Below are 12,729 nucleotides of genomic sequence, written 5' to 3'. Positions count from 1 at the left end.
CACACACACACACACACACACACACACACACACACACATACAAACACACAATCTTCCAACGTCCTTCACTCTGTTCAGTTTGTGTCTGAGTCCCTTGAGGTTGCCATGTTAACAGATGCTCTTTCTCTCTAGGGTCTTCCTGGTCCTCAAGGTCCGATTGGACCACCTGGAGAAAAAGTAAATTCTTTTATTTTCTTGTTTTTATTACAAAACAAAAAAAGTTCCTTCATGTCAGGATGTTTGTTTAGAAAACTGCTTCCTGTTTGCTGTCACTGATCTGTGGTCAACGCTGTGTTTGTGTCGTCTCACAGGGACCTCAGGGCAGGTCTGGGTTACCTGGATTACCTGGAGCTGATGGTCCTCCGGTGAGTCTCTGGATCCTGTGATTCAGACAGAAGGTTTACCTGGAACTTTTTAGACCTTTTTCTTCCTATTTGTTCCCTCCTGTCAGGTGTTCACAGGTGAACGTTTTCCTGGGCGCTGCTCATGACGCTCTCTTCTAACCGTCCCACAAACTGCTGCTAGTTTTCACTTAATCAGTCCGGTTTTTAAACGATCCCTTTTCTGTTCTTCGCATTTTGCTTCAGATGTTCAGAGCAGCTCACAGGCTGCTGACTGGTGGTGTTATCAGTGTTAAATAACATTATTAACCATGATTAACGTGTATTCTTGTCCCACAGGGTCATCCTGGTAAGGAGGGTCCAGCTGGAGAGAAAGGTGCACAGGTAAGTGTGTTTACCTCACAGCCTGTTGACAGGAAGAGAACAAAACAAGCAAAAAGCTTCAATCACTTCCTGGTTTAGCCGCAGGTGTTAGTTCTACATTAGTAAAGTCCAAAAACTTTCTAAACATTCTTGTTGAAACATGACCCCAAACACCAAGAGCCAGAGTTCTGTGAACCGTTAAACCTCTAGTAATTTATATTTCCTTAAATAAAAGTATTAAAACCTGTTGAGCTGATTCTTTATATTTTGCATTTAAAGCTGGTTGAGTTGATACACAGTTAAAAGTGGTTTATAAATAATATTAATCAGGCTGCTCATCAGCATCTTGAAACAAAGCTGTGAATTCACAACCGTTTCTTTGCGTTAGGGTCCACCGGGTCCCCAAGGTCCTATTGGTTACCCAGGCCCTCGTGGTGTTAAGGTCAGTTTTGTTTCTGTACTCGTGTGTGTGTTTGACTGTTTGGTGCACTGAGTTACACATKCTCTGCTTCCTGTCCAACAGGGTGCTGATGGTGTCCGTGGTCTAAAGGGATCCAAAGGAGAGAAGGTACACGCTTGTTAAAACCTTAAATCTGTCAAAATAACTTRGTGTTGTAATGTTTGCATTTGGAAATCCATTTTATGTGCAGTGACATGAGAAAGCAGAAGTAAATGTTGTAAAAAGTGAATTTTGTGATGTGACGTATTCCTGTTTTGTAAGAAAGTTATGGTAAATACTTCATGTAAAGCATGATTTGTTGTGTCTTGRTGGTTTTATTGCTGCGGGGTATCTGCATCGTCCTGCCTCTGTTCTTACATGAGTTTATTGTAATGTCTGAACTGTAGACACCTGACAGCATCTACCACCATCGCACTGTCTTACTTACCATCTAAGTATAAAAGCCAGTGGAACGCAGCTCTAACAAGAARGATAAGATAAAACATGGTGACCAGTATTAGCATAAAATCCTCAATGAATGCAGAACACTGTAGTCATGTAGACAGAGCGTTAGCATAAAGTTACTGCTTAAGGCGTACATGTGATGCTACAACCTYATTTTGCAAAACCAATAAATCCACTTGGCTTTGCAGAAGATCCCACTAAGTATGCAAGAAGAAAGGATGTTACGTGAGTTAGTGAATAGTGTTGTATTTCTTCAGCACAGAGGATAAACCTGTTGCAACCTGCTGGAGGTAAAAAAAAAAAAAGCTAAAGTATCAAATCATAAAGACCTGTTGGTTTCTTGGTCATACCAGGCCTAAAACTAACCCTGACCATAAATAACTGTTGGTTTCTTGGTCATACCAGGCCTTACCCTTACCCTGACTGGAACATCCTGTTGGTTTCTTGGTCATACCAGACCTAACCTATACCCTGATCAGAACGACCTGTTGGTTTCTTGGTCATACCAGGCCTAGCCCTAACTCTGATCAGAAAGACCTGTTGGTTTCTTGGTCATACCAGGCCTARCCCTAACYCTRAYCARAAAGACCTGTGGGTTTCTTGGTTGTACCAGGCAAGTCAGATGTGGTAAAGTGAGTTGGGGGATTTAAGATCTGCTGCTTTGTGTCGTTTTGTTTGTGTCAGGGTAAATAAAGGCTCTGAGCGTTTATTTCTATTATTATTTTTATTTATCACTATTTCCAGCTAGAGAATAAAAACATTTAAAATGATTGTTTCAGGCTGTTAAACCCCCCAGTTTCTTATTGATCTGACAGATGGTGGAGGGTTGGTCTAAACTTGTCTGCTTGCGGTAAAAAATAAAATCAGGTACAAAAAGTCRGAGAGCTGCTGATAAGTGAATTCATGTCACAGACATTCTGCTGCTTTGTGTGGACACTTCAGAGCTGAAGTGRACGTTGGGTTCAGACTGAACTCCAGGCCGAAGCTAGTCGATGGTCATCCTCAGTGGAGACACCAACGGTCTGTGAAGTGGCTCAGGGTTAAACTGCTCCTTCTGAAGGCGTCTGGTCCAAGAAACCCCTGCAATCAGTCCGAAGCACTTTTCCCTTTGTGACACAGCTGAGAATTTAAAGTAGCTTGAATACGCAGGATTTTTTAAACGTATGATCAATAAGTTAATGTGGCTGGAAAAACCTCTATTATCTGAGTGAAAGGTGCTGCTCTGGCTGCAGGGATAGCTATCTGTATTGAATTATTTATAGCAGCAGAAACTACAGGCCTTGAGGAGAAAGAAAAAAAAACTTTTTGCTATGAATAAAGGATGTGTTTTACTTAAGATGTGTGGTGGTTCCTCAGGATGCAACTTGGTGGCAACAAACATGCTCGGTGTTGCATTATGCATTAGCTGGTGTCCAGGTCTCAAACAGAACACAGACTGGACCCACAAGGTGTCAAAGTGAAGAGCAGCATCCCTCACTGTACACCTGTGTTAAAAAAATACACAGAATCCTTCAAAAGAAGCCCCTGAATATTTAACATCAATTCATTTATCCTCAGGACTTGAGTTCTGTGTTGTTCCACTGATCGGCCAGCAGGTGGCAGCACCAGTCCTACGATGCTCCACAACTAAACTACGAACACTTTACCTCTTCATGAAGGATTAACAGATATTTTAAATAAAATAGTGAAAGAGTCCCYCTGTTTCTATTTTTAGGGCGAAGACGGTTTCCCAGGCTTCAAGGGGGACATGGGGATCAAAGGAGACCGGGTGAGCCGCTTGAATAAAGTCACATGATTTGTTTACACTCGTTTCATATTAGTTTGTAATATCATAAATAAATATACTTTGTTTGGTTRTGGATCACAGGGAGAACTAGGCATGCATGGACCCCGTGGAGAGGACGGTCCAGAGGGGCCTAAAGGTCGAGCCGGTCCCAACGGAGAGTCTGGACCTATTGGTCCTGCTGGTGAGAAGGTAACTGGACCTTTTTTTAAAAAAAATATTCTTTAAAATGTGTTTTTTTCTCTAACTGTGGTTGTTGATGCCTCTCAGGGTAAACTGGGAGTTCCAGGATTGCCAGGTTACCCTGGAAGACAAGGACCAAAGGTGAGTCTGGTCCTTTTATGTTCTACTTGTAAAAACATCAAAGGTAGTTTTGACACCAACGGAGTGATTGTCTTCATTTGAATATGACAGTAAATACTCAAGACAAATAAAGTTATTATGTTGAAAAAAGAGAGACATTAATTCATTAATTAATTCATCCATYAGTTTGTTTATTTACCCATCATCCATTCATCCACCTGTTAAACACTTCAGTCTGATTGTAAGGGTTGTTTTATTTAAAATTAATCCACTCTTACATGTTGAAAACTAAATTTGATAGAAGTTTTGCGTTTTTTATTGATTTCATTTTATCAAATGTCTCCAATGCAACATGATGGTTTTCTACAGAAAGGGTAAGCTGTTGTTTTAATCTTTTCCTCATGAGGCAACAATAACTAAATACATAAAAGGACAATAAAGTGTCAGTWTTATGAATGTAATCAATTTTATACCCTCACTAACCAGAATATCCCCACACAAAGAGCTGAAATAATAATACTGTCTCTCAACACCACTGCAGAGAAATACAACCTGAGCTTTTATTGTTCTGTAAAGTTTGACCCACATCTCCATCCATGAAATCTCTTCCTTCTATCCACAGGGCTCAAGTGGATTCCCCGGGTTCCCTGGAGCCAACGGAGAGAAAGGAGCCAGAGTAAGAAAAATACACAGACAGAAACTGCTCTCAACTCTTTTAGATTTTGGTTTTCTTTCCATTAGTTATTCAGGTTTTCACAGACTTATACTCTCTGTTTATTATTAAAACTGGACAACAGGAGCCCTATTAGATCACATTTCTATCATAATATTATTTAATAAGATAAATAGTTTGTCCTMTTTTACAAAAGATGACATGTCTTAAAGGTTAAGTTGATGTTTTATAGAACCAGATAGATGACCGATGGATCTTTAGTCAGAATACTTCAGGATTATGAAACCAAATCCAGGCAGCCTGTTCTGATGCCTGTTGCAGGATGTACAGGCTGGCTTAAAAATCCCTTTACACCTGACTAAGGTCCAAAGTGCTTCCAGAGGTTGGTTAGTTAGTTAGTTAGTTAGTTAGTTAGTTAGTTAGTTAGTTAGTTAGTTAGTTAGTTAGTTAGTTAGTTAGTTAGTTGGTTGGTTGGTTGGTTGGATAATTGGTTTGTTGGTTGTTAAGCTGGGTAATTAGTTAGATGATTGATTGATTGGTTGGTTGGTTGGTTGGATGTTTAGTTGGGTAATTACTTACTTGGTTGGTTTGGTTGGTTGGGTAATTAGTTGGTTGGGTGTTTAGTTGGGTAGTTACTTGGTTAGTTGGGTATTCAGCTGGTTGGTTGGTTTGTTGTAAAGTTGGGTAATTAATGAGATGGTTGGTTGGGTGTTTAGTTGGGTAATTACTTGGTTGGTTGGTTGGTTGGTTGGGTATTTAGCCTGTTGGTTGGTTGGTTAATTGTAAAGTTGGCTAATTAATGAGATGGTTGGTTGGTTGATTGGTTCATTGGTTGGGTGTTTATTGGGTATGAGTAATTACTCAGTTGGTTATTAGGGGTGTAACGATGCATCGATCTATACCGATATATCAGTTTTAATGGTTCATGATTCAGTTACTGTATATCGAGGCAAAATAAAAATATCGATCTATATTGTCATCATATGCTCAATGGGAATAGAGATCGTATGCTCATCTAACGCAGTCATTGTGTTAGATGGGCATATGATATTGCATTATATCGATTGCAGACATGTGAATTTAAATCATATTGTGACAGACTTCGTATATCAAGAAATATCGAATCGTCATCCAAACATATCGATGTAATATCGTATCGTGAGAAAGCTGGTGATTTACACCMCTTAGTTGGTTGGTCAGTTAATTAATTTGGGTTAKTAGTTAGTTGGCTGGTTGATTGTAAAATCTTTGAGATACTAATCACAAGTTATTGTTTTAGAGGAAGGAACAAATTCTTTGTTCATAGTAATGATAATGTTTTCCTGTTGTTCAGCAGCGTGACATGGAAACAAAGAGTTGTGACTGAAATGTTCTGGTTTTGGTTCTTTAACAGGGCATCGCTGGAAAAGCTGGTCCAAGAGGTCAACGAGGTCCAACGGTCTGTCCTGTTTCTAGTATTATTTTTTTAAATTTATTGAACAGTATTGATGCAGACGGTGAAATCGAATGCATAACAACACAAGTTAAAGTTTCTTGTTTTGTTTGTAGGGTCCCCGAGGGGCTCGGGGAGCCAGAGGTCCAACAGGAAAACCTGGTCCAAAGGTGAAGACAGAGTCTTCTCGTTCTGCTGCTCATTCAAACTTTAAATGTTTAGATGTTGAAGTGATGCAATCTTGTGTCAGATGAAGTTTGTATTTTCTGGATGTTTTGTGATGTTGTTGTTGTTTTGTTTCAGGGCACAGCTGGAAACGATGGTCCTCCAGGCCCGCCCGGTGAGAGAGTAAGTCTGTAAAACTACCAGTCCTGCATTCTCTCTGGGTTTCAGATCTCTATATTTTACACCCAGTGTTATAATAAAGTGTATTTCTGCGATAAAAGAAMAAAATGCTCTACATCAAGACTTTCTGCCCGAGGAAACCAGCTCAGCAGGAAAGTTAAAGAAACGTAGTTTCTGCACAATAAAAGTCTCTCAGCAGCAGCAGCAGCGTGTTTAATAGGTTTCATCAGATTCTGTTGGGTTTACAGCAGTGCTCCTCTGCATGTTGAAACTAAGGGATGAAGGGAAAAATCAGCAAGAAATTGATTTGCATTTAGCAAATTAGCACTAAGTTTATGTAATAATTAGCACAGAGTGGGGGAGAATTAGCCCCCAGAATTTCAATATATTTCTGATTCTGGCTTTGCTTCTTTTAGATCCCATCTTAATGACTTCCTGTTTATTGATTGCAGGGACCTCAAGGACCACAGGGACCTGTCGGTTTCCCTGGACCAAAGGGGCCCCCAGTAAGTTTTAAATTATTCCCAGTGAGCTGCAACATTTCAGCTTCTTTTTCACAGTCTGTCTCTAAACTCAGCTTTCTTCCTTCTCTTGTAGTCTGGTTGGTAAATATTGTCAGAACTGACTCAAACGGAGAATAAAACCTCCTGCTCACAGATTATTGGTTTCTTATTGAAGCAGTTTTATTATTTTACACTGCAGTCTGTACAGGCAGTCATTTTTAATTATTGATTCCAGTTACCATCATAAGTACCTCTCAGCTTTTACTCAGTGATGTTTGTTTTTCTCCAAAGAAATGTTGTATTTATTTTTCATTAATCTGACTGAGACTTTTCCTTTTTTGAATATCTTATTAAAAATTTACGGCTTCAAACAGGAAGTCTTTTGTTGGGCTGGTCTTCAGTTAGTATTCTGATATAACCTGATGTTTTACTGAGTGAGTGGACACTGTGTGTTGATTTCCACCTAACAGGGACCAGCTGGGAAGGACGGGCTGCCCGGACACCCCGGTCAGCGTGGAGAGACGGTGAGAGCCGACTGATGCTTGGTTAAAAGTGATGTGTTGATGTTCTTGTTTTCAGCCCAACAGAAACCAGACGTTAGTCTGTGACATGCATATGCTTCAAATAGAAAAAGTCAAAGAAAACTTCTTTATATTTAAGAAAGTTGGAATAATACACACAATTTAACCCATTTTGTCACATAACTGGCATATTTTCCTTTGAACTTGGCTCACCCAAAGTGAAACAGGAAGTGACATCAAAGGGGAACTCATTAACAAAGAAAACTCTGGTCTTTGTTTATTGAAACAATATTATTTGAACTCTAACTCGTCTTCATCTCTCTGATAGAGACTCAAAATAATCTTAAGAAACATCAGATTCTTCTCCACAATTTGGGTTGTTTGTTTTTGTAGCAACGCTCTGTTCACATGCAGACATTCCCCTTTGACATYACTTCCTGTTACTTCACAGGCAAATATCTCAACAACCGTTCATCTCAGCAACATGAAATTTCTTTTGCAATATTTTATCAATGTCCTCTTTCTAAAAATTGCTTTTATATTTAATACAAAAATTGACTTCACAGGCACTTTAAAATAAAAGGTTGTAAGAAATGTTTAGAAAAATTGCGCACGTTAGTGTTGGTGTCTTTGTGAGGCAGGTGGTGCGTTAGGACCGGGAAACTCAACACCTCAAGTGAAACAACAGGTTAAGGAAATCAGCACGGTGCAAACCCTAGCTTCTCTGTTGGTRTGGGGGTGCATTAGTGACTCCGGCATGCACAGTTTACACGTCTGGAAACTTATTGCTGCTGGTTGATTTCTGACTTCATATAACTCCATGAGACCGTGTATCAACATCCTGCTGTCTGATTGTTTTAGTTCTCATTTGCTCACCTGCCTCTGAACCACAGACTAGATTGGATTCTCCCATCAGTCGCTGTCTCTTCTCTTTAGTCACTCCACTACATGTGTTGCTTCTGTTTGCTCAGGATAATAATGACCTGGAGCCAGAGGAGGGTTGTGTGGAACATTATCTGCACAGTTTTATTTCAGTCATCTCCAGACATCACAGACCTATAAAGTTTGTGTTTTCATGGACAAACGTCCGTACGGAGTGTAAATGCTCTGACGCAGCGAYGGAACATTAAGAAAGCCGTGTTTGATTTCTTGCTGCAGTCCGCAGCGCTCCTCTTCGATCCCTCCTCGCTCAGTATGCATCAGTGAGCCTGGGCCTGATCCTCAGAGGGCTGTAAACTCCACCACAAGCCTGACAGATCATCAACTCAATTATTAAAGCTTCCCCTTCCACCTGGCTCTTCCTTACACATAATGTAATACACGACTGCCTGGCCGAGTCCCAGGCGGTGACGCCGCTCCTCAACAGGCTGCAGATTTATGTGCCGATGAAGGGGCAACACGACACGAGAAAGGATCACAGCGATAAAGACGGTCCCGGCAGCACCGGTTGAATTGGAGGAAGTGCAAATTGAGATTTGATGTCTGGTTGGCTGCGGATGCTGCAGCAGCGTGGCYCGAGGAGTTCCACTGAATAATACATCCCTGTGAATGACAAGGTGATCAATGCTCTGCAGAAACCCTGTACGGCCAGGACCGATCAGAGCGGGGCTCTAAAGCTCTCTCTGATGGAGACRTGATGAGTTATTGGACCACTGGATTCACAGGGATCATGGAACTGRATGAGGTCAACCCTGAAAAGGTCACCTGAAACTCAGACCTTAAAGTATCAAATCCTGTTTACAGCTCTGATACGCTGAAGGTTAAACTTTAGATTATTTCAAAGTTTTCTCCACAGTTTGTATTTAACAAAATACAGACTATATGCAACAAAAAATCAGTTTTATGATAAATAATGTTTTGTTCATTGCTGAGCAGCACTAATCTAAAAATTAGTTCCACTAGCCCTAAAACACTAACTCAAATATTTAGGTCCCCTAATTCTAAAGCACTAACGCACTGAAAGTTTTAGCAAAAGCTAATTCTAAAGCACTAAAATAACAGAGTCAACCCATGAACATTCTTCAACAGACAACATGAGTCACATGTTGTTCTCAGACTTATTGTTATTCCACAGCTGGATTTGGGCTCTTTTATTGTCAATATATTGTCACCTGGTGGATAAGTGACACACAAATGAACAAAATGTGTGACAGCTTTCATACTGTTAACAATAATGTTGATCAATAACATTTACAGACCTCAGTTAATGCTGCTAAATTTAGCCTATAAATTTAGCAAGTGCTAATCCACTAATAAATTGTGAAATGATCAAAAGCCCTAAAGCACTAATCAGGAAATCTGTTCCCTATTAGTGCTTTAGGGGAACTGTGCCCACSCCTGGTTTTATTAATGTTATTATTAACGGTTTTAAATGATTTTTTTGTGTTTTCAGGGTTTCCAAGGAAAAACTGGTCCACCAGGCCCAGGGGGAGTCGTTGGTCCTCAGGTAAAAAAAATAAAACAAAAATAAACACTAAAGAGRGGAAATGATTGATTGGTTTGGGTTATTGGCCACACTGTGCTTTTAGAAATATTGTTACTTATTTATAAAGTTTTCTGTTACTGGTATTATTTTCTCTGATGTTTTAAAGTTTACTCCTGCGTTGTTGAGCTGCAAACACTGATCTAAATGTGTGATAACGTCTCAGGGACCCACTGGAGAGACCGGTCCTGTTGGGGAGCGAGGACACCCTGGACCTCCAGGACCACCCGGAGAGCAGGGTCTTCCAGGCGCTGCCGGCAAGGAAGGAGCCAAGGTACGGCTGCAGATTAGTGAGAAAAATATTCCTCTGTTTTCTCATCATTTCAATAATGTAGAAATAAAATAAAAAGTCATCCTGTTTACATAAAACAATGTTTGAGTCAAACGTCACAAACTAAATCATCAAACATCAAAGGGACAAAAGGTTTTTTATTCATAGATCTACAATCAGTTTAAAAAAGCAGCCTCTCTGTCCTGGGACCCCCCACCACCCCCACCTTCCACTGCCAGGCCGCCTCCTCTCATTTTCTCCCTACCTTATCCAGACAGACAGTTTAATCAAGTCAATCGGCTCGGTCCAAACCCAGCATCACTCACAGGACCCCCCCCCACACACACACACACACCCTGCTCAGACTGGGCCATCAGTATTCCAGGGTTACAAACCCTCCAACACGTCTCAGRCCAGTTGTCTGTGCTTCACAGTGTGCAGAGAAAGTCAACCTGTCAACGAAAAAACAAACTTAAACAGCAAAACAAAACATCAGAGAGAGAAAAAAGATTTTATTAAGTCAAATAACTTCAGTGAAGAAAGTTTAAATAAATAAGAAAAAGAGATTGTGCAACAGCAGAAGCACTGAATCACRTTTATTATTATTTATCAATCATTCATCTGTTTCTGATGTAATTTAGTTTTTTTTTCTGCAGCTCTGAATAAACTCAAACATGTAGATCAAGATGTGCAGCTCAGCCAGGAATCATGTGATCTGATGTTTGACAGCTTCAACCAACAATGTGGATAAAAGTTATCAAAACTCTTGTTTTAGTTTCTTTTTATAAAGTCTCTCTGTTGTACCAGAGATCAGAGCACATCTGACAGAGAGACTGCCAGCAAGCTAAACGCTAACTCAAAAACAAATGTAGAAAAAGGCAARCTAAAAGCTAAATATCAAAAGACAAACTGAAAACTGAACTTAGCAAAAGACTAGTTAAAAAGGTTATTAAATGACAATTAAAACCTAAAACAATCTAGCTGAAATTTAAACATGTCAAAAAACTTGCTGGAATCTAAAACTACCAAAATACCAGCTGAAAAGTAAACATATCAAATGCTAACTAAAACTAAAATATCAAAAGACTAGCTGAAAGCTAAATTTAGCAAAAGACTATAGCTGAAAGCTAAATTTAGCAAAAGACTAGCTGAAAGTTAAATTTAGCAAAAGACTAGCTGAAAGGTAAAAAAAAACTAATTGCAAACTGAAACCAAAACATAGTTAAAGGCATTTTGAAATTTAAACATATCAAAATACWAGCTAAAAGCTATAATAGCAAAATACTTGCTGAAAGGTAAATCTATTGAATGCTAACCAAAAGCTWAAAATAACATGAGTAGCTAAAAGCTAAAAATAGCAAAATACCTGCTGAAAGATAAATCTATTGAAATCTATCTAAAAGCTAAAAAAATCTAAAGGCTTGCCTCAAGCTGAAATTAACAAAAAGCTGGAAGCTAAAAGTATGAAATGCTATCTAAAAGCTAAATGCAGCAGAATGTTAGCTAACAGCAGCTAAAGCCTGGCTAGAACTGTTTTTTTAGGTGATGCCGTTTTGTGATGCAAACATTTGTRAATAAAAATATGTTTTGAAAAYGACAAAAGTTACAAACAACACCTGTGTCCTGAATCAGCTGAACGTTTTCATGTTCAAACAGTTAAAACAGGTCAGATTCTGCAGCAGTTCGATTCAAACAGCCTACAGAAAACATCTAACTCTGCAGAAACATTCAGTTTTCTGTTGAATTCTTTGAAACTGAAGCCTCCAGGACCCTCAGGACCCTTAAACCAGCCGGTGCAGGCAGATGGTCTCCTGTCCTGAGCCTGGTTCTGCTGGAGGTTTCTTCCTGATTAGCAGGGAGTTTTTCCTCTCCACCGTTTGCTCAGGATGGGAGACTKTGATGAAGTGATTCAACACAATCTGCTGCTTTCTTCTTTACATTGTTCTTTTTATGTACAGTGCCCTGAGACAACGTATGTTGTGACTTGGAGCTGTAGGAATAAACTTGAACTTGAACTTGAAAGAAAGAAGCGGCTGTAGAYGATGGATGAAACCTACAGTTTGTTGAATTGGTGCAACGTTGGAAACAAATGAAGTTTGTTGTGTCTGTTTAGGGAGATCCTGGACCTCAAGGCTCTGCTGGTAAAGACGGCCCCCCAGGTCTTCGTGGCTTCCCGGGAGAGAGAGGTCTACCTGGCGCCACGGTAAGACTTGCTTTGTGTTTTTGGTTCTGTTGGTAGAAAGAGACGGAGCTGTGCTGCTCTGTCTGGAGCTGCTCGCTTCGTTCCAGGCAGCAGCTCAGGAACTCAGCCATCAGCAAGGTGCGACGGGAATCCAGAGCGACATCTAACAAATGAACAGACAAGTTTCTGCATCGCTTCAGCGCCACTGAGCCTGTGGTTCAAACGGCGGCGCTGGATAATGGGCCTCTGCTGCAGAACTCAGGGGTTCATCTGTAAAGTGTTTAACTCAAGGACTTCAGTGGTCTTCAGTGGCAGCAGGTTTTAGGGGAGGGGCTGACAGAGCTGTTTGTTTCTGTGGGGATATTTACTAAATAATTGATCAGGTGAGAAATGTTAGCAATTAGCTTTGAAGTGTGTGGGAGTGGACGCACCGCGRGGAGACAAAGTGCTCTCCGTCCTGAAGGTCAGCGAGACGCCGCAGGACAGCGGCTCGCCTGATGCTTTTCTGCCGCCGTAATTTAGCCGGAGCCTCACAACCTCATTACACACACTGCCATGTGCTGCTTTGTTGCTCACAGGGGAGTTACACACACACACACACACACACACACACACACACACACACA

The 12,729-nt window shown here is 40.4% G+C and overlaps 1 protein-coding gene across 1 annotated transcript in view; it reads left to right on the top strand.

The window, feature by feature from the left end:
* col11a1a (collagen, type XI, alpha 1a) overlaps nucleotides 1-12,729 on the top strand; it is a gene marked incomplete in the record, with an annotated part of 84,935 nt that overhangs the window by 39,961 nt on the left and 32,245 nt on the right. The window contains 17 exon segments of the mRNA XM_014021010.1: nucleotides 133-177; nucleotides 312-365; nucleotides 681-725; nucleotides 1,093-1,146; nucleotides 1,228-1,272; nucleotides 3,323-3,376; nucleotides 3,476-3,583; nucleotides 3,662-3,715; nucleotides 4,317-4,370; nucleotides 5,761-5,805; nucleotides 5,916-5,969; nucleotides 6,103-6,147; nucleotides 6,597-6,650; nucleotides 7,118-7,171; nucleotides 9,561-9,614; nucleotides 9,817-9,924; nucleotides 12,035-12,124. Of these exon segments, the coding sequence (XP_013876464.1) occupies nucleotides 133-177; nucleotides 312-365; nucleotides 681-725; nucleotides 1,093-1,146; nucleotides 1,228-1,272; nucleotides 3,323-3,376; nucleotides 3,476-3,583; nucleotides 3,662-3,715; nucleotides 4,317-4,370; nucleotides 5,761-5,805; nucleotides 5,916-5,969; nucleotides 6,103-6,147; nucleotides 6,597-6,650; nucleotides 7,118-7,171; nucleotides 9,561-9,614; nucleotides 9,817-9,924; nucleotides 12,035-12,124 (1,017 nt within the window).

This window comes from Austrofundulus limnaeus, unplaced genomic scaffold, assembly GCF_001266775.1.
Source record: "Austrofundulus limnaeus strain Quisiro unplaced genomic scaffold, Austrofundulus_limnaeus-1.0 Scaffold275, whole genome shotgun sequence".
Lineage (NCBI taxonomy): Eukaryota > Metazoa > Chordata > Actinopteri > Cyprinodontiformes > Rivulidae > Austrofundulus > Austrofundulus limnaeus.
Note: the sequence above shows the minus strand (reverse complement) of the source record. Positions and strands in the feature narration are given on the sequence as shown.